The sequence below is a fragment of the Castor canadensis genome, chromosome 9, assembly GCF_047511655.1.
Source record: "Castor canadensis chromosome 9, mCasCan1.hap1v2, whole genome shotgun sequence".
Classification (NCBI taxonomy): Eukaryota; Metazoa; Chordata; class Mammalia; order Rodentia; family Castoridae; genus Castor; species Castor canadensis.
In genome coordinates, this window is record NC_133394.1 from 122,989,586 (window position 1) to 123,016,801 (window position 27,216).

Sequence of the window (27,216 nt, forward strand, 5' to 3'; positions counted from 1 at the left end):
CCTTCTAAGACTACAAACTAACTTAAATCTCAGCTTAAGACTCAAGAACATAAGACACGAAAAATGGCAAAAGATGACAGCATCAGAAGGTTTGGCCTTTAGAGTAAAGACAGTGGTGTGCTGAATACTAGTTCTGTTGCTTACTTGTGGTAATAATCGGTATGTCATTTAACAACTAAATCTAATTGTTGCTTAACAATGTTTGATTTCAAAGCCTTATGTCATAAAACTTATTTCACAATTCTGTTGCCAGTCTAAGAGAAAGGAAATGTAATTTCTAAAAATAAGTAACAAAACAACGTGTTAATCATTTTAATGACTGCAACAACCGAAGAGGCTGAAGTTTTGGGATGAAACCTTGACGAATGGTGTTATTTTGGCACTATGTATTTTGTGAGGATAGCTGCAAAGCTGTTTTTCTAGAACTTTCTTCCCCAAACAACAGAACTTCAGATAGTCTTTTTTTTCCTGATGTTCTCTTGGATCTCCAAAGCATTTAGGGAAAAAGAGATGAATAAAAGATATAACTCCAAGTAAACAATTTTTACAAGAACTATTTAAAGATGTAACATATATAATCATGCAAAATAGTACACAATGTTGAAGATAATTTGGATGAGGGAAAATAAATTAACATCAATGTTAATTGCTGAGAAACAGTGCAGCATTTAATGCAGTCCCAGGCTAGAGTATATTTCAGGGGCAAACATGTGCTTACACAAGTGTCAGACACTGGCTTCAATTCCCAGCCTCAAAAAAAAAAAGTTAAAGCAATTCTAATAGATCCAATGCCAAATCTCTTAGGAGAATCTCATCAAAATTATTTCCAATAAATACTGGGATCTATTACATGCAAGAAAGTGATCTTAAGTGTGGAATAATGACTAAGCCCTACCCTCTTAGAGGTTATGTTCTAGTGGTATAAACCAAAAATCAAGACATTTTTGCCATGTAAGTATTAAGTATACATACTAGTTATGTGACCTTGAACAAGTTCATTAACCATCGTGTGCTGAGCTTTATCCTGTCAATTTGGGATTGTATTACCTACCTCATGGAGTGAATGTGTGAATTTAACCATTTAATACAGTACATAAAGCCAGGCATGGGGGCACAAAACTGTAATCCTAGCTCTTAGTAGATGGAGGCAGGAGAATCACTAATTTTAGGTCAGCCTGAACTGCATATATACTGAGACACAGACTCAAAAAAAAAAAAAATTGGAGAAACACAATTTCAATAAGGACTGAAACAGAATAGTCATTTATAACTTGGAATATTTTGTTTTGCTGTTTTTTGAGACAGAGTCCCAATAAGTAGCCAAGTTGGCCTTGAACTTGTGATCCTCCTGCCCTCCAGAATACTGGAAATACAGATGAGTGCTGAGATTACAGCAGTACAATTCACACTCACTAATGATGTTTTTTGATAATGATGTTGGAGTAGAAAACTTCCACACCAAACAAATACTTCATTGTTTAAAAAAAAAAAATTTTAGTTCCAACATGGTGGTGCACACCTGTAATCCCAGCTACTTAAGAAGCAAAGGAAGGAGGATCTTGGTTGGCCAGCCCTGGGCAAAACCCCCAAGACCTTATCTAAAAAATGGCAAAGTTCAAAATAGGCTGGAGGTAGATGACTCAAATCAACTGTGTAACAAACTCGAGGCCCTGAGTTCAAACTACTGTATCACCCCTCAAAAGAAGAAAGAGAAAGGGAGACAGAAAGAAAAAAGAAAATTTATCACATTAGTCTCACTTTCTACTTACTCCTGAAAAATGTTATGAAACAAAATTTCAAATAAGACAACTATAATTCTAATTCATCTGGTAATAAAGAAATTACTAATTTGTTTTGTAGTCAAAATGACAACTATCAAAATTTAGGGAGCTGCCTATATATTCTCCATGCCAATAAGTGTGAAACTAATCTTCCTAATTTGTTAAAATGGCATAAGGCTTAACATTTACTGTTATTTTTTCAAATCTTAGTATGTATGATTTATTATTTCCCTGTTATCCAATGGCTCAAGAAATAGGCAAAATTTCTGCCTTTCTAAATATTTCTAATTTTTGTTTTGTGCTGGGGGAAAATCAAACCCAGGATCTCACCCCAGCAGTCCCTAATTTTTGTTTTGAATTCTGAAGCTTGGGGGTCATAAAACAAATTCTCAAAGCTTAAAACAAATTCTATGAGAACTAAGGAAGTGAGAAGATGGGAGAAGATGGAACCATGGAAACACATTTATGGTCCTTACTAAGTATAAGATGTAGATTAGTGCTGTCCAACAGAAACAAAATGGGAGCCACAGATGCATTTTTAACTTCTAAGAGCAAAAGGAAATAATATTAATTTTAATGATAAATTTATAAATCTCATTATATACAAAATATTGTAGACATATGTTAAGCATATGTTTTATATTTTTAAGCATATTAACATTTTTGGTACTAAGAATTCAAAATCCAATCTGTATTTTTTTCTCATTTTATCATTTTTACATTTACTTATATGTGTATACATTGTTTGTGCCTCCTCCCTACCCCCATAATTTAAATATAGTGCATTTCAATTTCAACTACTCACATTTCAGAAGCCACATTTGATAGAAAAATCCAGATATGTAGAAAGTAGATTACCAGGCCACTCTGTAATCCCAACTACTCTGGAGACAAAATTGAAGGTTCAAGGCTAGACCAGGCAAATACTTATCAAAGACCCATCTCAATAGACAAGCTTAGCATAGTGGTACACTTCTATAATCTTAGAAGTGATCTGAGACTGGCCCAGATAAAAATCTAGAGATTCTACCCCAAGAAAACTAAAGCAAAAAAGACCTGGTTGATGTGACTCAATAGATACAGCACCTGCCAAGCCAAGCACAAGGCCCTGAATTCAAACCCCAGTACTGGTCAAAAAGAAAAGAACCTGGGTATCAGGGGCTCGTGTCTATAATCCCTAGATACTTAGGAGGCTGAGATCGGGAGGACTGTAGTGCAATGCCAGCATGGGCAAATAGTTCATGAGCTCCCATCTCCAAAAATAACCAGAGCAAAATGGACTAGAGGTGTGGCTCAAGGGGTATAGTGCCTGCTCTGCAAGTGTGAAGCCCTGGGTTCAAATCCCAGTCCCACCAATGAATGAATGAATGAATGAATAAGCGAATGAATGAATACTACTTGTTATTTACTGTCAACAGACTGAGGGTAGAGGAATAAATGAGAAAGACCTATGGGATTTCTTTTGGGAGCATTGAACAAGAACATTAAGACAGTGACAACAGCTATACAACCTTATGAATATTCTTTAGACTACTGAGTTGTACACTTAAAAAATTCAAAAATAATTTCTGTAAATATGAAAAAAATAAGCCAAATGTGGCTAGTGGCACTATACTGGAAGAGCAGTCCTGCTCCAACTAGAAAACCAGGAAATAATAGCCTAGCCTCTCCAAAGATAGTAACCATGTGCTACTACAATTTTAGGTTTTAGATTGATTCTAATGCTACATACAAACCACAATGCAAAATAAAGTTCTAAATTTATTAATTCCATGAATATTTACTGAGTAACAGCAATTTGCATAGCATAACTACAGGCACTCATACTATAATAACCTTACTATAATGACTCATACTATAATGATCTTAGGATGCAAGAGCTTTCATCCTAAGGTACTGAATAACTAATTTATTATTTTTAAATCAAGTACAAGATAGCATGCAAGTATTTAACAGGGAAAGAATCTATGCCAGGTGCTGGTGGCTCACACCTGTAAATCCTAGCTACTCAGTAGGTTAGAGATCAGGATAGAGATTAGAAGCCAACCCCGCCCAGGCAAATAGTTCTCAAAACCTTATCTTGAAAAAAACCCTTAACAAAAAAGGACTAGTGGAGTGGCTCAAGGTGAAGGCCCTGAATTCAAGCCCCAGTACCACATCAAAAAAAAAAAAAAAAAAGACTCTAAGACAGTAAAAGGAAGCTTTCTTATGAAAACTACTTTTAAAAGACTTAAGTAGACAAAGCTAAATACAGTTCAGGCAGAAAGTCCATCCTGTACAAAACAGAAGCAAGGAAGGGCTTGGCAGATTTAGGAAAATGGCAAGCCACCAAGGAACTAGAATACAGAGAATAAAAAGGTAGAATAAAGAGAAACATATAAAGTGACATGACAATTTAGATTGGAGTCTTAACTCTTACGGGTTTACCGACAAGAAAATGGGCACAAAGAAGCCACAGGGTTACTCTCATCATAGTAAGGTTTCAACATGACTCATCTGGGCTATAAGTATGGCTCAGCAATACAGCACCTGCCTAATAAATGCAAGGCCCTGAGTTTAAACTCCAGCACCCCCAAAATGACTCATTTAAGCTGGAGGGGGAGGGGAGTTTGTAAGCTCAATGGTAGGCACTTGCACAGCATGCACAAGGCCCTGGGTTCAATTCCCAGTAAACAAAACAAAAAAAGACTCAGGCTGAGGCCATGGCTCTAGGGACACTCTTGCCTAGGGACACTTGCCTAAGCAAGCAATAAGTCCTGAATTCAAACACAAGACCACCTCCCCCAAAAAAAACTAAGTGAGAAAAAGCAACAGAGTAGAAGTGCATTTATTAGATGCCCCATTTATGTTTTAAGAAGGGAAGAAATATAGGCAAATTTTACACGTGTATGTGTGTATGTGTGTTTGTTCCAATAGATTAAAGACACATATAACCAGTGAGAGTGATATATCTACAAGCCAAATGCCCTAAAGATGAATGGCAAATCAACAGAAACTACTAAAAAGGAAGGATTCCCCCCTAGAGGATTCAAAGGGAAAATGACACTGCCAACACCTTGATTTGAGACTTCTAGCTTTCAGAAGTGAGAGACAGCAAAATTTCTATGATAAAATTTTTAAATCAGGCCAAGTGCTGGTGGCTCATGCCTATAATCTTACAACTCAGAAGGTAGATATCAGGAGGATCTCGGTTCAAAGCCAGCCCCAGGTAAATGGTTCATGAGACTTTATCTCGAAAATAACCAACACAAAACAGAGCTAATGGGAGTGGCTCAACTGGTAGAACCCCTGCCTAACAAGCATTAAGCCCTGAGTTCAAGCCCCACTGCCACCAAAAAAAAAAAAGACAAAACCTTTTAAATCAGGCATAGGCATCTGTCTGTAATTCCAGCCCTAGGGAGGCTGAGGCAGTAGGATATCAAGTATGAGGTATGAACAAGTTTTAGAACACCTTGGGTTACATGGCAAGACATTGTTTCAAAAAACAAAACAAAAAAAAAAAACCCTAAAAACTTATAGTAACACACTCAGAAACAGATTAAGGAATAAACATAATAAAATACATATAAAATCTATATGCAGAAAACATAAAACTAATAAAAAATCAAAAGACCTACATAAATATAGAAATACTGTGTTCATAGACAAGAAGCTTCAGTAATGTAAAGACACAATTATTCCTCCAAATTTGACCCACAGATTCAATTCAGTACCAATGAAATCTCCAGCAAGCTGTTTAGTAGACAATGAAAACTAAATCTAAAAACCAAGAATAGTCAACACAACAAAAGAAAAGTTGAGGACTCAACAATATCAATTTCCAGACATTAAAAAAAAGACACTATAATCAAGATAGCAGGGTATTGGTGAAAGAAAAGACACACCCCAATAGGACAAAACAAGAGAGCCCAGTAACAGTCTCATATTTATATAGTCAACAAATCTTGCAGGTGCTCTACCACTTAGGCCAGACCTCCATCCCCTATCAACTAATCTTTAAGAAAGGAGCGAAATGATAGAAAAAGATAGTATTTTTAACAAACGGTGCTAGGAAAACTGGATGTCCACATGCAATGGAATTTTAACTCAGAGCGTGCTTTACAGCTTGAGCCAGACCCCCAGCCCTTTTTGCTTTAGTTATTTTTCTAATAGGGTCTCTCTACCTCGCCCAGGCCAACCTTGACCATGTTCCGCCTATTTCTGTTCCCCCTGTAGCTGAAATGAAAGGCCTATGCCACCATGCCCAATTTTGTTCTTGAGATGGGATCTCACTAACTTTTTACCCAGGCTGGACTGAACCACAATTCTCTGGATTTCTGCTTCTGAGTAGCTGAGATTTACAGGCATGCACACCCAAGCAGAGTCTGCAGTTTAAATTTTCTCAAACTGTCAAAAATTAATAGTGGTACAAAGTTACACCAATAAAAGCCAGACCTGGTAGCATACACCTGCAACCCTAGCCCTTGGGAGTCTGAGATAAGAAAATGGTGAGTTTGAGGCCAGTCTCAAATATTCAACAGCAAAGCCTGGGAATGAAGCTCAACAGTACAGTGGCCCTGGGTTCAATCCCCATAACTGCAAAAAAAAAAAAAGGAATACTAATAGGCTTACAAAGATAACATTGTCTTAATAGTAACATAGCAAAATGTATTAATACCATAAAATTTGTCCTACCCTTTAACCCGGCATTCCCAGACCTAGAAATACCTAAGAAAATCATTTAATTATGAGGAGAAAAATAAAAACTATAATCACAGAAATCATTACATAAAATGAAAAAACGACCTAAAAGTCCAACTGAGGTATGACTTCTAAAATTATCAGGCAATGGAATCTTACAAACAAAAGGTACATGAGTGAACTTCTGGTTTCCATTCCATCATTCAAAATGCTTGGAAGTCATCACTCCCATTAGAAGCAAGATGAGGAATGGAGGAATATCTCAGCAGCAGAGTGCTTTTCCAGCATGTGGAAGGCTCTGCATTCAATTCCCAGCACCTCATCAAAAAGAGGAGGAGGAAGAAAAGGAAAAGTAGCAAGGTGAACTTAAGTCACAGTGCAAACAGCTGTCTTGCAAATTGGAGAGGCAGAGGGGAAACTGAAAATCACAACTTATCAGAGCAAAAGTTCTCTGCAAGAAATCTTACCAGGTTATGGCCCTAATAAGTAACTCATGAACTGCTGGAGGCTAAAGTGAAGACAAATATGAATTTATAAAAAAAAATAATAATAAATCCCAGGAAGCCTGATATCAAAGGGCTGGAGAAGTGGTTCAAATGGTGGAGGGCCTGGCTACCAAACATGGCACTGAATTCAAACCCCAGTACCACCAAAAAACGAATAAAAGTGCAGAGACAGTGGCTCAAGCCTGTAATCCTAGCTACAAGGAAGGTGGAGATCCAGAGGATCAGGGTTAGAGGCCAGCCTGGGCAAAAATTTCAAGACCCAATTTCAACCAATTGCTGGGCATGGTGCCACATGTCTGTCATCTTAGCTATATGGGGAAGCACAAATAGGAGGACCATGGTCCAGACCAGGCATAAAGCAAAATACTATCTTGAAAATGACCAACATGGAAAGGGCTAGGAGTGTGGCTCAAGTAGTAAAATTCCTCCTGCCTACCAAGTGCTAGGTCAAGTTCAAACACCAGTATCACCAAAAAGAAAAAAAGGTGGCCAGGCACTGGTGGCTCACACCTGTAATCCTACGTATTCAGGAGGATCACGGTTTGAGGCCAGCCCAAGGAAAATGTTTGAAAATGACCAACAAAGAAAAGGGGTGCCTGAGTGGCTCAAGAGGTAGAGCTCCTGCCAAGGAAGCATGTGAGGACCTGAGCTCAAGCAACAGTACTGTCAAAAAAAACAGGCGCATTCTCTGTGGAGAATTCACATTAGGATTTCACCTACCACTAATGTGATGACTATCATTTAAAAAAAAAAAAAAAAAGCTGAGATTAACAAGTGTTAGAAAGGTCATAAATAGCCAGGCACTGGTGGCTCATGCCTGTAATCCTCGCTACTCAGGAGGCAGAGATCAGGAGGATCATGACTTGAAGCCAGGCCCTATCTTGAAAAAGGGCTGGTGGAGCAGCTCAAAGTGTAAGCCCTGAGTTCAAACCACAGTAACACCAAAAAAAAAGAAAAAAAGTCATAAATAAATAGACACACTTAGGTCTTGCTGGTATGAATATAAAATTATGCAGCCATTATATAAGAGTATGGTACTTCAAAGAATAGAAAAGGAATTATAACATAATCCCGCAATTCCACTTCTGCAAATACACCCAAAAGAACTGAAGCATCCCTCAAATAGAAAAGATAAACCCATGTTATTCACAACAGCCAAATGGTGGAAGTAACCCAAGTATCTACTGACAGAAAAATGAACAAACAAAAGGCGATTACAACAAAAAGGAAAAAAAAAACCTGACATACTACAATGTGGATGAACCAGGACATTATGCTAAGTGAAATAAGCCAGTCACGAAAAAACTACTCCATGATTCCATGTATATGAGAAACCTAAAGTAGTCAGTTTCACAGACACAGAATGTTTAATGGTAGCAGCCAAAAGCAGGGGTGTGGCTACAGGCAATCTGTACAGATCAGTTTTGTAAGACAAAGTCTTGGAGATTGGATACACAATAATGTAAATGGTTAAAATAATGAATTTCATGTGTAGTTTAGCCACAATTTTTTTTTAAGTGTAAAGGGATGGAGAAAAAAGGATAAAAGCCATGCTAACGCTTATCAATGGAGGACTGGAAACTTGCCTTCCAAATAAAAGTATTCAGAGATGAGACAGTGTGTTAGCCAGTTTAACTTCAGATAAAGCAGTCACAGGTGCAAGGAAAACTATCATAGAGGAATATTACATAAAAGGTTAACTCTCCGAGACAACACAAAAAACCTTGACATGTATGTGCCCAGTAACATTTTCAAAACATGAGACCCAGGCTGGAAGCGTGGCTCAAATTGTAGAGTGCCTGCCTATCAAGTGCAAGGTCCTGAGTTCAAACACCAGTATTGCTAAATAAATAAATAAAACATGAAACACAAAAACAACAGAAATGCAAGAATAAATAGATGAATCTTCTATTAATGGGAAACTTACAGCAGTGAGTGTATAACAGAAAAGAAAAATCTAGGGCTAGGAGTGTAGCCCAGTGTGAGAGCCCTTGTATAGAAAAGGCCTTGGACTCCATCACCAGCAAAGAAAAAAATTAAAAAATAGCAACAGAACCAGTGGATTTTAACATAATGAAAAAAAAATCAACTGAACTAAAAGTTAGTCCTCCAAAAACAACCAATTAAATTGATAAACCTCTAGTCTGGTTAACAAACGAACACACAAATTAATCATTATCAGCAAACAGAGAGGAACCATCTCTACTAAAACCATGTACATTAAAGGAATAAAGGAATGTTATAGACAATTTGACAATTTAGATGAAAAGGCCAACTTCCTTAAAAATACAATCTTCCAAAATTCAAGCAAAGAGAAAGAGATAATCTGAACAGGCCTGTATCTATTAAAATACCAAATCAATAATTAGTAACAAAACAATGCAATAAGGGCTTATTCTCTGCAATACTATAGAAAACTGAAGCAGAGAGAATACAATTGGCCCTTCATATCCACAGGTTCCATATTCACAGATTCAACCAACCAAAAATATACACTTTTAAAATTTCATCTGAAGCTAGGGATGTAGCTCAGTAGCAAAGCACTTGCCTAGAACGCACAAGACCCTGGGTTCCAGCCTCAGTACTGCCAGGAAAAAAAAAAAAAAAATTTCATCTGTAGAAATTGTCTTCATTCCCTAAACAGTATATATAAAAACTATTTAAATAGCATTTGCATTGCATTAGGTATTATAAGCAACATAGAAATGATTTAAAATATACAAGGGGATATATGCATGCTATATACTCACACCAAACCATTTTATATAAGGAACCTGAACATTCAAACATTTCCTAACTACATTTCCTAACTCATTCTATATGCCACTATTATTTTAACAACAAAATCAGACTAAGACATTATAAGAAATGAAAAATAGCCTGCCTCAGCTTCCTGGGTGCAAAGAATACAGGTATGCTCCCTCACACCCAGCTCAGTTAAACAGATCCACACACTAAGTGTGGCAAGCTCAGTTAAACAAATCCACACATAGAGTGGAGATAAAAAAGACTAATGTTGAGGTGGGCACTGGTGGTTCATGCTGAAATCCTAGCAAAACTCAAGCCCTGAATTCACATACCAATACCACAAAAAAGCATCTCTTATTCTTTTGTGTTTGTGGCACTAAGGATCATACCCATGGCCTTGAGCAGACTATGCATGTGCTCTACCACTGACCCATACGTAAGGCCAGTCATTAAATACATTAAAAACAAAATCCATCAGGATACCATTGGTTCACCCCTATAATCCTAGCGACTTGGGAGGCTGAAAGAGGGGGCTGACAGAGTGACTGAAGTGGTAGAGCTCCTAACTACCAAGTATGAGGCCCTGAGTTCAAATCCCAGTACTGCAAAAAAAAAAAATGATCTTCTGGGGAAGATCAAAGTTCCAGGCCAGCTCAGGCCAAAAAAAAAAAAAAAAAAGTTTAAAAAACCCCATTTCAATGGATAAAAGCTGGGACATGCTGGCATGCTCCTGTCTTCTCAGCCATGGTAGGAAGTATAAAACAGAATGATCGCAGTCCAGGCTGGCCTGGACAAAAAGTGAAACCCTATCTCCAAAATAATTAGAGCAAAATGAGATGGAGGCATGACTCATTCAGTAAAGTGCCTGCCTAGCAAGAGCCCTAGTTCAAACCCCAATACCAGCCAGGTACTGCTGGCTCAGGCCTGTAATGCTAGCTACTCAGGAGGCAGTGATCAGAGGATCATGGTTCAACGCCAACCCAGGCAAATAGTCTGTGAGACTCTACCTCAAAAATATCCAATACAAAACAGGGCAGGCAGAGCAAAAAAAAAAAAAAAAAAAATCCAACCTAGTGTGGAGGTACATGGCTGTAATTACAGCACTCCAGAAGTACGGACAGGAGTTCCAGGTAAGTCTGAGCCTTGTACTCCAGGCTATCTCAGAAAACAAAATTTTTAAAATTGTACTTTCCCTTAATGAAAAGACAAGAATATCTAACATTCCCAAAACCACACAATACTCCTACCACCTAAACACAAATTCTTCTTTTATGAACTGTAACACAAATTTATTCTACATAAATATTATTAAAGCACAGGAATTCCAAACAAGTAAATCTCAAATTACTTTCTAAAATATGACCTGAAGTCACTTAAACAAATTTGAATAGTAAAACAAAAAAGGTATGTGAACATTAACTTCAACACTGACTATAATGGTAAAAGGCTCCAAAAACCCTAACCAGGCATTTTTTAAAATAAACTATGGTAGTCATTCAGGGCTGGCAGAGTGGCTCAAGTGGTAAAGCACCACCTAGCAAGCCTTGAGTTCAACCCCATACTACCAAAAAAAATTTTTTTAAATGCATGGTAGTCATACAAACTTGTATCACTTACCCAGCCTTTTTTTTTAATCCCTCTGCAGCACTGGAGTTTGAAGACAACATCTCACAGATGTTTAGGCAAACACTCTATCCCTTAGATAACATGCCCAGCCCTTTTCACTCTACAGTGAGAGAGAGAGACAGAATCTTACTAAGTTGCCCAGGCTGTACTGGAACCTGGAATCCTCCTGCCTCTGCCTCCAGAGTGTTGGGATTATAGACAGCATGCTGGAATTACAGTTATGCACCAGCATACCCAGCTGGAGAACTCTTCCTTGTGGGATTTTTTTTTTTTTTTTTTTTTTTTGGTTTTGTTTGTGGTGGTGGTATAGGGTTTGAACTCAGGGCTTCATGCTTGCTATGAAGGCACCTTAGCACTTGAGCAGCTCAACAAGCCCTGAAGTTCTACTTTACAGAATTCCAGCTCAATAATTTAAGGTTGACAATTAGGAAAATCCCCTTTCTGTAAAACCTCCAATAAATGATTCAGGGAAAGATCATCAGTGGATACTAAATTATCAGATGGAAGGATGTTGGAGAACAAGATTATTTCCAAGATGTTTAAGTACTAACCCACGATTTACTTGGTAACTGCCAAGGGAATAAAACATACCTTTGCCAAGAAATTGTGTGACTACCACCTGAATCAAGTGACTGAACAAGTGACTAAGCATCGATAACTGTAAAACTTGTCTAATATGATTGACTATGAAGTACATAATATCACCTGAAATCTTGCCAAAAATATTTAACCTGAGGCTGGGGATATAACTCAGTGGTAAAGTGCTTGCCTACAATGCCGTGTGTTCAATCCTCAGTACCACACCAAAAAAAAAAAAAAAAAAAAGGTTAACCTGCAGCTAATCAAATATTTATACTTCATTCCCAGGAGTTTCAATATTAATGAGACAGAAAGAAAAAGAAAGATATCTATTGGGAGAGCTATAATAAATTTTAAGACTCAAGAATACATTTAGCCAATGGCTTGTGGCTGTGATCCAAGTTATTGGTGAGGCTGAAATTGCCTTGATCACAGTTCAAGGCCAGTCCTGGCAAATAGTCCAAGAAAGATCTCATTTCCAAAGCCAGCCAAGTGCTATTCAGGAGGCAGAGATCAGGAGAATCGAGGTTTGAAGCCAGCCTGGGCAAACAGTTCAGAAGACCCTACCTCGAAAATCCCCAACACAATAAAAGGCTAGAGGAGTAGCTGAAGTGGTAGAGCACCTGTCTAGCAAGCATGAAGCCTTGAATTCACACCCCATACTACCAAGGGAGCAGGGGACTACACCTTCTCCAACACTGACTTCAAATTTCCCAGATCTCCTACCTCTTTCAATTAAGATTACTTCCTTTAGTTACTAGAAACCCAACAGCTAGCTGGCTTCATTCCAAAGTGACCACTCTCATTATCAATCACTTCTAATATCCTCATTTCACTCTTTACTCAGTTTACATTTCATTGATATTTGTCATACTCACTATGTTGCAAAATGTTTGACAACCCTGCTGCTTTCTTCCTTCATGGTACATAAAGCCCCAAGGCTAAACTTACTTGCCTCTTAACTAAAAAAGAAAAAAAATCTTTCAAAAGGAGAAAAAAAAATAATCTTCTCTGTGTTGCTCCAAGAACCAATGCTAGAGAAAAACACAAAACCACCATTAATTGGTCTCATGTTAATGTGAAGACCACAAATATCAAATGGAAATTTAGGACTGCCCTAAGTGTCTCTGCTCCTATTAAAGATTAATCCTTCCACTTAGACTATAAATATCATCCCCTCTGTCCAAGGACTTTGCACCTTTCCTGGCACTCTAATCTAGTTTAGTTTAAACAATAAAAATAAAAAATGGACTTTGGAATTACTCTTTAGCATAATCAATTCCTCTTGCCTATCAACATACAAACATATTCTAGTATCTATCAATCTACCAGAATTGTTTTTAAAAAAAGATCCACCAAGTTAGCAGATGGTAGAGTGGCACAAGAGGTAGAGCACCTACCTACCAAGAGAGTTCACCTCCCCCAAAAAAAAGAAAGATCCATCAAGTCTTCTCCAGCTGTGGCCTTTCTTCTCGGCTTAATAGACTTGACCATACTGGCCACTTCCTCACCTCATATTCTCTCAGCAATCCAAGTCAATCAGACTTCTATCGTCACTGTTTCAATAAGAACACTATTGACAAGGATACCAACAATCAACATGTTGCAAATTCAATGGTCATTTTCAAAACTCTTTCAGCAGCACAGGTGGACTGGTTACTTCTTAAAAATGTCTTCCCTTAGGTTCAATTACACCACAGGCTTACCTAATACAACTTAACAGCTCACTCTCCTAATCTTCTGTTGGTTCTCATCAATTCAACTTCAAAACGTACAAGGGGGCCAGGCACCAGATGCTCACACCTGTGATCATAGCTACTCAGGAGACAAAGATCAGGAGGATTGCAGTTTGAAGCCAGAATGGGCAAATAGTTCTCGAGACCCTATCTCGAAAAAAAACCCATCACAAGGAGACCAGGAACTAGAGAAAAGGTTAGTTCAAGAATTAACTCAGAGGAGTCTTTGCTCCCATTTCCTGCTGGGGGACAGGAAATGCTTTTATCTCACTTTTCTCCCCTCTGTTCCTCTCCTAGTAAACTTTACTATTACTTTTACTAAAAAAAAAAAAAAAAATTAACTTAGAAGGTAACACACATGCACAGGAAATCAATGCAAGTCAACTCCCTGTATAGCTATCCTTATCTCAACTAGCAAAAACCCTTGGTCCTTCCTATTATTGCATATACTCTCTCTTCAACATTAGAGGTAAGAGCAAAATAGTTTCTGCCAGGTAGCAAGGGGTAAGGGGGGATAAGGGGAGGTAGTTAACAGAGGGGGTGGGGGGGGGAAGAAATGACCCAAACATTGTATGCACATATAAATAAAATTAAAAAAAAAAAGAAAAAAACCCATCACAAAAAAGGGCTTGAGGTGTAGGCCCTGAGTTCAAACCCCAGTACAGCAAAAAATAATAATAATAATGTGCAAGGGACCCGAAACTTCATCCTAGAATCCCTCCTTTTCTAGACAATTTCTCCTAAATATCACCCAGTCTGGGCTTTAAATGTGTCACCTATCTATCTATGGATCTGACCTCCAGACTCATAGTCTCTGGCTTATTTTCCCAACTTGAAACCTAACAAATGAAAAGCAGAATTCTTTCTGTTCCCCCATACTCAAATTTGCTCAACAGTTTCCCATCTCAGAAATCAGTACCACCATCTATCTACTTGCTAAATACAAAAATCTAGGCGATGTCCAAATACTTCTATTCTTCAACTCCTTATTCAACAATAGCCCCAAGCTACAACCATTTCTTCCTAAGCAACCTAGAAAGTTTTCTCAAATAATGGTCCTGAGTTTTTTCCTGGTTGTTTTTTTAGAAACGTGGTCTCACTATGTAGCTCAGGATCGCCTGGAACTCATTATGTAGCCTAAACTAGCCTCAAACTTGCAATCCTCCGGCGCCACCACAGCCAGCTCATGAAAAAAATATTTTTAAGAAAATAATTATTTCAGCCAGCCTGAGCTACATAGTGAAACACTGACTCAAAATACAAAACTAAAAGAATTATCTCTGGGATGTGATTAGAGATAAGCTTTACTTTAATGTAGTTCCTTCTATTTTCCAAAAATCTATAATGAGCAAACATGTTTCTTTTTTTGTTTTTTTGGGGAGATTTTTGGCAGAAATGGGGTTTGAACTCATAGCCTCGTGCTTTCACTTGAGCAACACTTCCAGCACTGTTATTTTTATGTTTACAGAAACTGGCTATTTACTTAGAGTTTACATTCATTAGTTTGTATAATTCCAATTTATCCTCCAAGTACCAGTGTAAGTAAGGGTTATTCCCAAGAGCTCTCTCACTGAGGTTAGGTTACCCCACCCAGACAGCTTCCCTTATTAAATGACACAAACATAATTAGCTGTTCAGCATCTCACTATTTTATTGCACCACAATTGACTCTGTAACAGCAAGGACCATGTTTGTTTTATTAACATAGATGTCATTGAATAAGTATGGGAATAACGAAAAAAACTGTAGTGATAAACTAAAACAAAAAAAAAATCCCACAGGCATATAGATGATGTCCTATATACTACATAGATGCCCCCTGAGATCTTCAAAGGGAAAAAATACAAAATAAAGCAAAAAAGTTTCCATTTGCACCATGTTGCTTCCAGTTTTTGACTCAAGAGATTCCATCATCCCAAATGAGAAACCAACTATATCATTAACCCAAATATGGAACAAATATTCAACACACCCTTGAGACCATTTTTGTCTAGGTATTTCAACCCTTTCTAGTCTCAAAAGCAGGAAAAAATGTATTACCTTTCATGGTGGTTGGAATAAGCTCTCAGAAGTTTAAGAAAATCCTTAAGCTCACTGAGGAAAACAAATGCCTCTTGCTTACCAGGCAATGTTCCAAGCAATGGAAAATGGAAGATCAGTAAGATAGGTCTCTCCTCAATGACTCACATACACAGGTCTTATGGGAAGATGGAGATAAAGCACCTAACAAAATAAACTTCTAAGCACATAAAGCATGAACAAGTCCACAGACACAAGAAATGTATGATATATATAACCACCTAGGGATAGCACATAACTCATGCTAGAGTACTTGCCTAGCATTTGTGAGGACCTGGATTTGATTTGGGAAGGGAGATTGGGGACAGAAAGGAGGTTAATTTAGCAGTTGGGCATGGCACAACCCTGTAATTTCTGCACCTGGGAGGCTAAGGCAAGAAATAACCAAATGCTTAACAGATGTACACATGTGTTCAACATCTATACAACGACTAGAAGGAACTTTAGAGGGATTTTTTTTTATTTTTATTTTTTTATTATTCATATGTGCATACAATGCTTGGGTCATTTCTTCCCCCTAGAGGGATTTTTTAAAAAAGGAAGCATGAAATATTTTATTATCAGATGCAAAAAGTAACTGCATTAGACAAGGCAACTCACAATTGAATATGGTAATTCCAAATAGAAGATTCACTTGACTTACAGAAGTCTAAAAGAAAATCACCCAGGCCCGGTAGTGACTCAAGCAGTGGAATGCCTGTCTAGCAAGCATGAGGCTAATGCACTGAGTTCAAATCCCAGTGCTGCCAAAAAAAAAAAAAAAAACAAAAAAAAAAACCCTGTTGTATGCCCCTTATCAGCTAAATTTAAATTCTGGAACTGCCTTATGGGTAGTAACCCACCCCAGGAAGGTTGGAAAGGAAGATCAGATTTTATATTCAGGTTTTTTAAAAAATTGTTTTGGCCAGGTGCTGGTGGCTCACACCTGCAAATCCTGTAAAGCAGTAGAGAGCCTTCTATGCAACTTGCAAGCACAAAGCCCTGAGTTCACAACCCGGTCCCACCAAAAAAAAAAAAAAAAAAGAAAAAGAAAAAACAAAAACCATTTACCCATCAAAGACTTGGAGGGATATAGAAAAGGATAAGTATTCTCAAGGAGCTTAACAGGCTATCACAAGTAGATGTAAGTAGTTATCAATACTATAGTAAAATAACTGCAGTGATACTTAAGCAAAGGTAAACAGGGTTGAAGAAAGTTATCAAAAAAAGAAAGTAAGAAAGGCTTATCAGTTAACATTTAGGATAAATAGGTTTCTTTATTGTTTTTTTTTTTTTTTTTTACCTTTGAGATGGGGTCTTGCCCAAGCACATCTCTACCTCCTGATATCCAAATGATATCCTCCTGCCTCTATTTCTACCTCCTGAGTGCTGGGATTACGGGTGTGCACCACCACGTCCGTCAATATGGAAGGAAGTATGGGCTTATTCCAAGACAAGCAATTATGTACTGCTAAAACTTGAGAATGTGAAGTTTATTCAGGGATAAAAAGTGTGTATCTGAGATTTCCTGAGGTCAGGAAAAGCAGGTTACAACAACAGTATAAAACTCTGGATTTCATTGCAGCATGGAGCAGAGAACCTAAAAGAAAATGTTACAAGATTATATTTAAAAATCCAGTAGCATGGCACTATGAGGATTGTACAGAGATTGGGAGAGGCTAAAGGCAAAGTATAAATAAGGCTGAAAAACCTGACTGACCATAATCAACCAAAAGAACAACAAAAATAAAAGATTCTAGAGATATAAATGGAAAATAGAAGGTGAACTCAGTAATCTTTTATAAAGGGTAGTATAGAGGGGGTCATAGGAAAATCTAAAAAGATCAGTATCAGAGCAACCAAAAGGAGAGTTCTAAGATGGAAATGGAAATGCTGAAAAAAGGTGTACAAAATGAGTGACAACTGAGAACTTACTCGGTATTTGACAAGAGAATACACCTGTATGCCTGGAGTAGTACTTTCAATATGATACAGTACAATACAATCTTGAGTACAGAAAATAAATTAAATTTTAAAAAACAAGACTAGAGGTATGGCTCAAGAGGTAGAGAGCCTGTTTTGCAAGCATAAAGTCCTGAGCTCAAACCCCAGTCCCACCAAAAAATAAAAATAATGGCCAGGCACCCACCTGTTATCCTAGCTCTTCAGGAGGCAGAGACCAGGAGGATCTCAGGTCGAAGCCAGTCCTGGGCAAATAGTTCCCAAAACCCTATCTCGAAAAAACCCATCAGAAAAAAGGGCTAGTGGAGTGGCTCAAGGTGTAGGCCCTGAGTTCAAACCCCAGTACTGCAAAAGGAAACAAATAAATAAAAATAAATGTCATACAAGAAAATACAGCAAGGCCAGGCAGCAGTGGTTCACGTCTGTAAAGCTAGCTACTCTGGAGGCAGGGATGAGGAAGATTGTAGTTCGAGGCCAGCCCTGGCAAATAGTTCTAGGGACCCTATCTCAAAAATACTCAACACAGCCAGGCGCCAGTGGCTCACAACTGTAATCCTAGCTACTGAGGATGCAGAGATCACGGGGATCTCAGTTCAAAGCTAGCCTGGGCAAATAGTTCAGAAGACCCTATCTCAAAAACAACCATCACAAAAAAAAGGGCTGCTGGAGTGACTCAAGGTCTAAGCCTTGAGTTCAAACCCCAGTACCCAAAAAATATATATACGCTCACACAAAATATATATACACCAACACACACACACAAAAAAAAAGTGTGTATATATATATATATATATACACACACACACACCCAACACAAAGGGCTGGTGGAGTGGCTAAAGTGGGACAGCACCTGTTTAGCAAGCATGAGGCCCTGAGTTCAAGACAGTACCACCACCAAAAAAAAAAGCATAATTTGATTACTTTATAATTAAACTTTTATAAGACAAGAGGTAGAATAAAGTGAAATAAAGTCAGTCATAAAAGCACAAATAATGTATGAGAGAGTGGTAAAATGTATAGAAACAAAAAGTAGAATGGTGATTGTCAGGGGCTGGGTGGAAGGGGAGCAGAGTTGCAGTCTGATAGGCTGAGAAGAGTTCTGAAGGAAGATGGTGGTAATGGATGCACAACAATGTGAACATGCTTAAAATGCCACTGAACTATACATGTGAAATAATTAAAGACTGGCGGTGTGGCTCAAGAGAAAGCATGCTTTGCAAGCATGAAGTTGAGTTCAAACCCCAATCCTACCCCAGAAAAGAATAAAAAGAATAAATAAATCTGGAGCTGGTGGAGTGGCTCAAATGGTAGAGCACCTAGCAAACATGAAGCCCTGAGTTCAAACTCTAGTACTACTATGAAACAAAAAATGTGAAATAGGGGCCACATGTAGAGCACCTGTCTCAAGAAAGTAAGAAGCCCTGAGTTTAAACTCCAGTATCATAAAACAAAACAAAACCAATCTGAAATAAGTCTAGGCATGGTGGTGCAAACCTATAATCCCAGTTACTTGGAAGGTAGGGATTGGAGGATCATGTTTCGAGGCCAGACTTTGCAAAATAGTAGACCCCCATCACAACAAATAAGCAGGGCATAGTGGTGGCACAACTGTGATCCCAACTATGAGAGAGGCATAGGTAGAAAGATAATGGTCTGTGGCAGGCCTCGGGCAAAAAGAGACCTTGTATGAAAAAATAACTAAAAAAAGAAAACTAAGACAATTCTAAATTATTTGAAAGTCTTCCAAATAAACTTTTTCATTTAGAAAAGTAACATTTTAGCCAGGAATAGTTTTACAGAACTGTAATCCCAGCATTTAAGAGACTGAGGCAGGAGAATGGCTATGTAGGGAGACGTGGTCAAAGGAAAGGGGGAAAGGAAAGGAAAAGGGACCTAAATATTTTAGCCCATTTTTTCTTCAACGTGTAACTGTCTCCTAAACAAAGCTTAACTAACACCATGAGAACAGGGCCATATAAACTTTCTATAATTCCGCCTTTGGAGGAATTAGCCAATGAGTGGTTTGCACATAGATAACAAAGCCTTTATATTTATGAGGCAAATTCACATAAAGCAATCACTGAACCACTGCCTGACAGCTTTATCATCCAAGAACAGTAAGCAGAAGATGAAAACACAGCTAATTTGGATATCTAGCAGCTATCTGTTTACTAAATATTTAATATATTTAATGCTGTAAGCACTATAAAAACTTGTTTAATCTTCCCACATTTTATACATAAAAAATTGAGATAAAGAATCAGTATTCCAAGAATTAAGTAGAAAATTTAGGACTTAAAGAAAACCTACTTACAGAGCCCACACTCCCATATCACTAAGCTAGATTTACTGTTAAGCATGGAAACTAAATATCTCTGTCTTCTGACAAGTTTAAATTCTCACACTAAGGGAAAAAAATTAAATATTAAACTGTCACTCCCTATTTAACTTGAAAGTTTGATTAGCATTCAACTTTTTTTTAGTGGCACTGGAGTTTGAACTCAGGGCCTCATGCTTGCTAGACAGGCACTCTATCACTTCAACCATTCTGCCATCCCTTTTCTGTATTGAGTTTTTTCGAAATAGGGTCTCTCAAACTATCTGCCTGGGCTGGCTTCGAACCTGGGTAGCTAGGAGTACAGGGGTGAGCCACCAGCATCCCCCAGTCAGCATTCAACTTCTACAGTATTATTTGAACTGGACATATTCACAAACACCTATTTGTGATGTTTGGAGTTGACAAGTAGACAAAAAGCCTACATTCACCATTAACCTATCAGCTTTATGTCACAGAGCAACAACCAACCTCTTTAAGCCTCATTTTTCTGATTTTACAGGTAAGTTTGGCTTAAACATAAGGGTGTCTTTTAGCTGTAACATTCAATACACTTTTGACATTTTCTAAGACACGATTACTTTTCACAAAAGAACTTTTTGAAAAATCTTATTAAGATATAGCATATATTCTTTTTTTTTTAAATTGTTTTATTATTCATGTGTGCATACAAGGCTTGGGTCATTTCTCCCCCCTGCCCCCACCCCCAAGATATAGCATATATTCTTATGTCTGTTCTCTTTCTCAAATACACCAACAAAAAAAAAAAAAACCCTAATCTGTGCTATTAGAAATCACAAAAGTAGGACTGAGGATATAGTTTAGTGGGTAAAGTACCTGTGGAAGGCCATAGGTGCTGCTCCCCCACAACCACCACTACCACCAAAAATAAAAAAAATCAGGGAAGTAACTGAAGGGAGAGAAAGGTTCCTAGGGTGCAGGCAACACTCTGTTTCTTGATTTGGGGGCCAGTCATACTTTGTAGTATGTAAACTCTGATATGAAAAAAGGCATTTTCCCCAAAGATAACAGTGAGGTATAATTTCACAACTAGATTTGAATACGTAGTAACAATATATGGCCAGGTTTGGTGTTACACATCTATAATCCCTTCTACTTGGGAGGCAGAAGTAGGAGGGTCACAGTCCAAGGCTGCGCCATCAAAAAGCAGGAGACCTTCCCTGAAAAGCAAGCAAAAAGGGCTTGAGACATGGCTCAAGTGGTAGAGAGCACCTTGCTTAGCAAGAGCTAAGAAATGAGTTCGATCCCCAGTACCACTCAGAAAGAGAGAAGAGAAAAAAAAGAAAATAAGAAAGAGAAAAGAAAGAGAGAAGAGAGCCAAGTGCCAGTGGCTCATGCCTGTAATTCTAGCTACTCAAGGGGCAGAGATCAGGAGAATCCCGGTTCAAAGCCAGCCCAGGCAAACAGTTTGCAAGACCCTATGTTGAAAAAACCCATCTCAAAACTAAGGCTGGTGGAATGGCTCAAGGTGTAGGCCCTGAGTTCAAATCCCAATACCACCTAAAAAGGAGGGAGAGAGGGAGAGAGGGAGAGAGGGAGAGAGGGAGAGAGGGAGAGAGGGGGAGAGGGGAAGAGAGAGAGAGAGAGAGACAGAGAGAGAGAGAGAGAGAGAGAGAGAGAGACTGTCTCCTGAATTTGAGATCAGCCTTAAAACTATCCTTTAAAATCTGGCTCAAGAACCTCCCCCCAGCTAGACATGATGGCTCATGCCTATTATCAAAGTACTCCACAGGTCAAAGTAGGAGGATGGAGAGTTCAATGCCAACAAAGACTCTGACTCAAGAAAAAAATAAAAAGTTAATTTCCCTTCATACACATACCCTCAGAATTCCTATGGCACTTATTCTCTGCACCTAGTTTTTTAGGTTTTATAGTGAAGATTTAAAAACCATAGCCTCGCACTTACTAGCACTCTATCACTTGCAAGCACTCTTATCACTGACTACAACTCCAGCCCAGTATCTAGCCTTTTCATGTACTCTTTTTCTGCCCTAACACTCTTGGGCGGGGGGGGGGGGGGTCTCAGTATATTCAATACCTGTCAACAATGCTTCCTGGGCGGTAAGAGCATGCATTCTTTACCAAGGGGTGACTTGCTAAAGGAACCAGCATTTGTTGTGTATAAATCTATGCCCGATGGACAAAAAGTCTTTTTTTACCTTCCGGTGGTAAGGATGGAACCAAGGGTTTCCTACATGTTAGGCAAGCACTCAATTATTAAGATACATTCACAGGCCTCTACCCATCTTTTTAATAAAGTAAAGCAAGAAATATAATTCAACAATATTACTTGCACAGGCTTAAATGTTTTTTGTTTTTTTGGTAGTCCTGTGTTTTGAACTCAGGTATCCAAGCTTCCTTGGCAGGCATTTCTACTACTTGAGAAGCTTACCCCATCTGTAAGCTTTCTGTGCTCAATCCACTCCAGAACCCCATAAGGCACACTATTTAAATAACTCACTCCAAACTGTCGCTTACATAATTGCATTTAAAAAAAAAAAAAAAACTCAGCCAGTGCCATGCCTGTATTCCTAGCTACTTTGGAGGCTGAGATTTGGAGGATCTTGGTTCAAGGTCAGAGTAGGCAAATAATTCTCAAGACCGTCATCTCCAAAATAACCAGAGCAGAATGGGTTGGAGGTGTGACTCAAGCGTAGAGCACCTGCTTTGCAAGCTCAAAGCCCTGAGTTCAAACCTCAATCACACCAAGTGAGTAAATAAAGTATTTTAAAATTCTAAAAATAAAAAAAATTCAAATCCAGTAGATATTTCTGTGCTTTGTCCATCCTTTAGATAAATACTACACATCTTATGTAGTTTAACAGTCTTACATGTTTTCTTCTACAATTTTATCTACCACAGTAGTTCTCAACATTTGGCAACCTGGAGGGTGGGACTGGTGGAGTGCCTCAAGTGTTAGAGAGTCTGCCTAGCAAGCATGAAGGCCCTAAATTCAATCCCCAGTACCACCACATAAAAAATATTAAAAATTTAAAAATTAAAAAAAATTTGACAGTCTATAGACATTTTTAGTTGATACAACTGGTGGTGGGAGGATGTATTTGGCAGCAGTATGACCATCTAGTGCTAGTGGTCTGAGATGCTAATTAACATCTTACAGTGTACAGGAGTCACAACAAAGAATTATCTGCCTAAAATGTCAGCAGTTCCAAAGAAATCAGTCTACAGAAACCAAAACACTCTTCAAGAGATCTGCAACTGCTTTTATATAGAATAATCTAGATCAAATGCATTAAATTTATAATTTTTTTTGTAGCACTGAGGTTTGAACTCAGGCCTTTGTGCTTGCTAAACACACCCTCTACCACTTGAGCCACACCTGACTAGCAAGCACAAAGCCCTGAGTTCAAACCCCAGTACTGCAAAAAAAAAAAAAAAAAAAACCTGGTACTAAATACAAGCTATCAAGCCCAGCACCAGTGATTTACATCTGTAATCCTAGCTGCTGATGAGGCAAAGATCAGGAGGATTTTGGCTCAAAGCCAGTGCAGGCAAAAGTGTTTGTAAGACCCTATCTCAAAAAAAAACAACCCATCACAAAAAGGGAATGGTAGACAGGCTCAAGGTGTAGGCCCTGAGTTCAAACCCCAGTCCTGAAAAAAAATAAACAAATGCCATGAATAAAACGCAGATTATGACTTTACATCCTCTCAATAAACAATTCACCTGTATGACTTGACTCATAAAATAACTATACAATCAAATTTCCATTCTTGGCAAGCCTGAACCATTACTTGAAATTCAGTCATATTTAAAATGAATATCTGACAGATAAACTGATTTTCAAATACCATCTTATTTAAGTAGCCTAGATGGTGCCTTTATTTCATTCATTTTGAGTAAATAACATTCACATGACTCAGAATTCAAAGGCCTATACTCCGTGCCCAGATATCCTTTCACCTGTACTGGCAAATAGACGTATTTCTCCTTGTTTAACACAAATAGTGTTGCCCTCCACACTATTCTGGTTTTTTTTTTTTTTTTCCTTTTTTTTGGGGGGGCGGAGGGGAGTCTCACTATGTAACTGATCTGGAACTCTGGATCCTCCTGCCTCAGTCACCCAAGTGCTGGGATTACAGATATGTACCACCACACCTGGCTTCTGCGCCTCATTTCTCACATTTATCTTGGAGACTGTATTTTAATTAATATACTAAGAATGACCACTTTCCAAAAATAAGTAAAATCCTTTTAAAGCGCCTGCCTAGCAACCATGAGGCGCTGAGTTCAAACACCAGTACAGATTCTCATTTCTCTCAAGCTGTGAAATTTAAAAAAACAAAAACAAAAGGACACACCAGTACTGCAAAAATAAACCAATGAATGAATGAAATAAGAATGACCACTTATAACCCCCATGACCAGAAAGCAAACATCAGCTATCTTTACAAAAAAAAAAAAAACACTATCGGGGGAAAAAAAAGGCTGGTGGAGTAGCTCAGGCCCTGAGTTCAAAACCCAGTACCACAAAACACAAAGGCACTTAAAAATCAACCAATATTCTTAGTAAACATAAGCATACAAATTAAACTTTAATAAACTGGAGAGTTACACAAGGTGACATGAGTGTTTTGTTTTTTTAAGGTAGGACTGAGGTTTGAACTCAGGACTTAGCACTTGCAAAGTAGACATATGAGCCACAACTCCAGTCCAAGATGACATTATGAAATACTACTTGATTCAAACTACTCAAAATATGAAATTTATACACTTAAAGAAATAATGGACTGCCCTACAAATCCTTCAATGAGTTCAAAATAACAATCTACTTATAGAAATGGGCTAAGATATCAACGAAATAAAATACTGGTGAAAATAAAGGTATTTACTGATTACATTTACTACAAAATTAAATTATCTGACCCTTTTCTAAATATTCTTTGCAACTTACTTCTCTAGAAGTTTCCTCCCAGATTTACTGTTCTTAAAAGAAATAACTTGCCTGCATTTCCTATTTTCTTCCTCTGAAAAACTGACAAATAGTAGTATAATAATATGCATTCCTGGAGCAATACAAGAATTTCTGGTAATCTTCAAACTAAGTACTAATACCGTGGTGACAAGTCGCCTCCATACTGATTATCAGAGCAGTAATTTACATTAGAAGTCTATTAAGCTTCAGGCTTGTACAGCCTTTTTATAGAAGAAATATTTTAGGCTGTTGGCAAGAACATCAGCTGCAATCTTTCATTAGGAATATTTATTAACTATCCTAGAATATATTTGCTTATTAAACAGAAAGTCAAAATCACTTACAATGCACAGGCATTTATGCTCTATTTCTGCACTGTACCACAAAAATACAAAGTCATCCTTCCATTCAGAGTTTTGGCAAATGAACACATACAGAGGTCAGAGTTCATACACATGCTCTGTAAAACAGATCATTACTCATATACTACTATAGTCAGTAAGTCTACTAATATTTGCCATTTTAAATTTTTAAATAATTTTCTCCATGTCTGTTTGGAAATACAGATCGTCACTACAGACTCAGTGGCACAAATAAGGATTATATGCTATCAGACTTACGTCAACTCATGAATGTCACAAAACATTTCTGACATTATCAAAGAATTAAGTATAAAATACAAAGGGCAAATACACTTATTTACTAATGGTATGAGATTCTTGAAAATCATAATTTTCATTATTACTTTTTGTTAAAGTCAACCAGAAAAAAAAACCTGGTATTCTTGTTGACTTGAGCATGAAAAACTGTACCAATACTTACATCATTTTGAATCAAATTATGAGACCATCTGACTTTCTCATAAATAATGTGGCCAGCACTAATGCTATCTAAATTCTGCAGAGCTCAAGAGAAACAGGAGACCGTTCTTTAAAAAATACGTGCTGTGGTATTTCTGTCAGGCTAAACCCACTCACTTAAGAGTGAGGCCCAACAGTGTTACTTGTTGTTATTTGTTATTTGAAATCCCTTGATTTAACAGGGCTATTTCTAAAAGTTAACTCGAGAGCCATCACAATGAAGTTTCAGAGCACAACCCAAGTCACAGAGGCATTGTCTTAGGAGAGAGACTGTTACTTGTAAACAAGATTTCGAAATAAGCTACTCGGATACTGGACATTATTTCCTCCAACTTGAAGGTGTTTCATACACCCAGTCAAGCCGCCGTACACTGGGGAGTCGGTGGAAGCAGACAATGATGTAATTTGGCCTGAAGGTCCCAGCTCCGCGCAGACGCCTTCACCGCCCCCTCCCCATAAGACACGGCCCACCACGTCTCCCCGCACCCGACTCACTACGAGGGCGACCCGCGCGTCCCCCCGCCCCCGGTGCACACCCGGGCCTGTAGCGGCCGGCTCCCCGAGGGCAGGGCAGGCCAGGCCCGAGCGGCAATCACCCAGAACACCCTTAAAAGTGAGGGCCCCAGGATCCAGTTACCGCCTCCCCTTCCCCCAACCTCCCGGTCTCCGCGGGCAGGCACGGCCCGCTCCTCCCTCCCGCCCGCCCGCGGCCCAGCGCAGCCGTTCCACTGCCTCGGGGTCCTCCCGCCCGCACCGCGCTCCCCGCACCCGGCCCGCCCAACCCCGCTCCTCCGCAGACGCCCGCCCGCCGCCGCCGCCGCCGCCCGCGAGACCGTCCATCCCAGGCCCGGGCGGGAGGAGGAGGAGGAGACGGAGAGGAGACCAATGCTCTCCACGGGGACACCGGGGGTGGGGTGGGATGGGAAACCCTCCCGCCCGAGGCTGAGGGGGAGACTCCGGGAGTTCATTTCTGACCTCCTCGCTCTTCAGCACCTCCTTGAACTCCCGCTTGATTCGCTGCACCGCGATGTTGGCCATGTCTCCGCCCGCAGCTGATTCGTACCCGCCTCCTCCGCCACCGCTACGACCACCGCCGCCGCCGCCGCCACCTCTCCCTCCACCGCCTCCTCCCTCGGTGATTCAGACCCGAGCACCCGAACGCTGCCACTGCCACCCGTACCGCCACGCTCTCCTCAGTGTGGAATCACCTCCGCGCCCGGCCACCAAAATGGCGCCAGGTCCGCGCATGCGCACGACGTTGACCCGGACGGGCGGCGCAGCCGCTCCCGTTGTAGCCAGACGCCTCAGCCGCGCGCCTCTGCGGGCGCTGTGGACGCGTGGCTCCGCCCTGCTGGCGTCAGGGGCCGCCGGGAGGGTGCGGCTTCCGC

General features: G+C 39.2%; 1 protein-coding gene across 8 annotated transcripts in view; it reads right to left on the reverse strand.

Annotated features, from left to right (window-relative positions):
• The window catches only part of Ube2k (ubiquitin conjugating enzyme E2 K), a 56,931-nt gene extending 29,965 nt beyond the window's left edge, over positions 1-26,966 (reverse strand). For 2 of the 8 annotated variants that reach the window (XM_074042427.1, XM_074042428.1), the window contains exon 1: positions 17,864-18,017. Coding sequence is in view for 4 of the 8 variants with exons in the window: in XM_074042426.1 (XP_073898527.1) it covers positions 26,804-26,866 (63 nt within the window). In the remaining 4 variants the exon portion in view is untranslated. Of the gene's footprint in view, positions 1-2,257; positions 2,333-12,798; positions 13,993-17,863; positions 18,018-26,803 lie in introns of those variants that run through there. The other 6 variants (XM_074042426.1, XM_074042423.1, XM_074042430.1 and 3 more) reach the window with 6 other exon arrangements.
• Between the last annotated feature and the right edge of the window lie 250 nt (positions 26,967-27,216).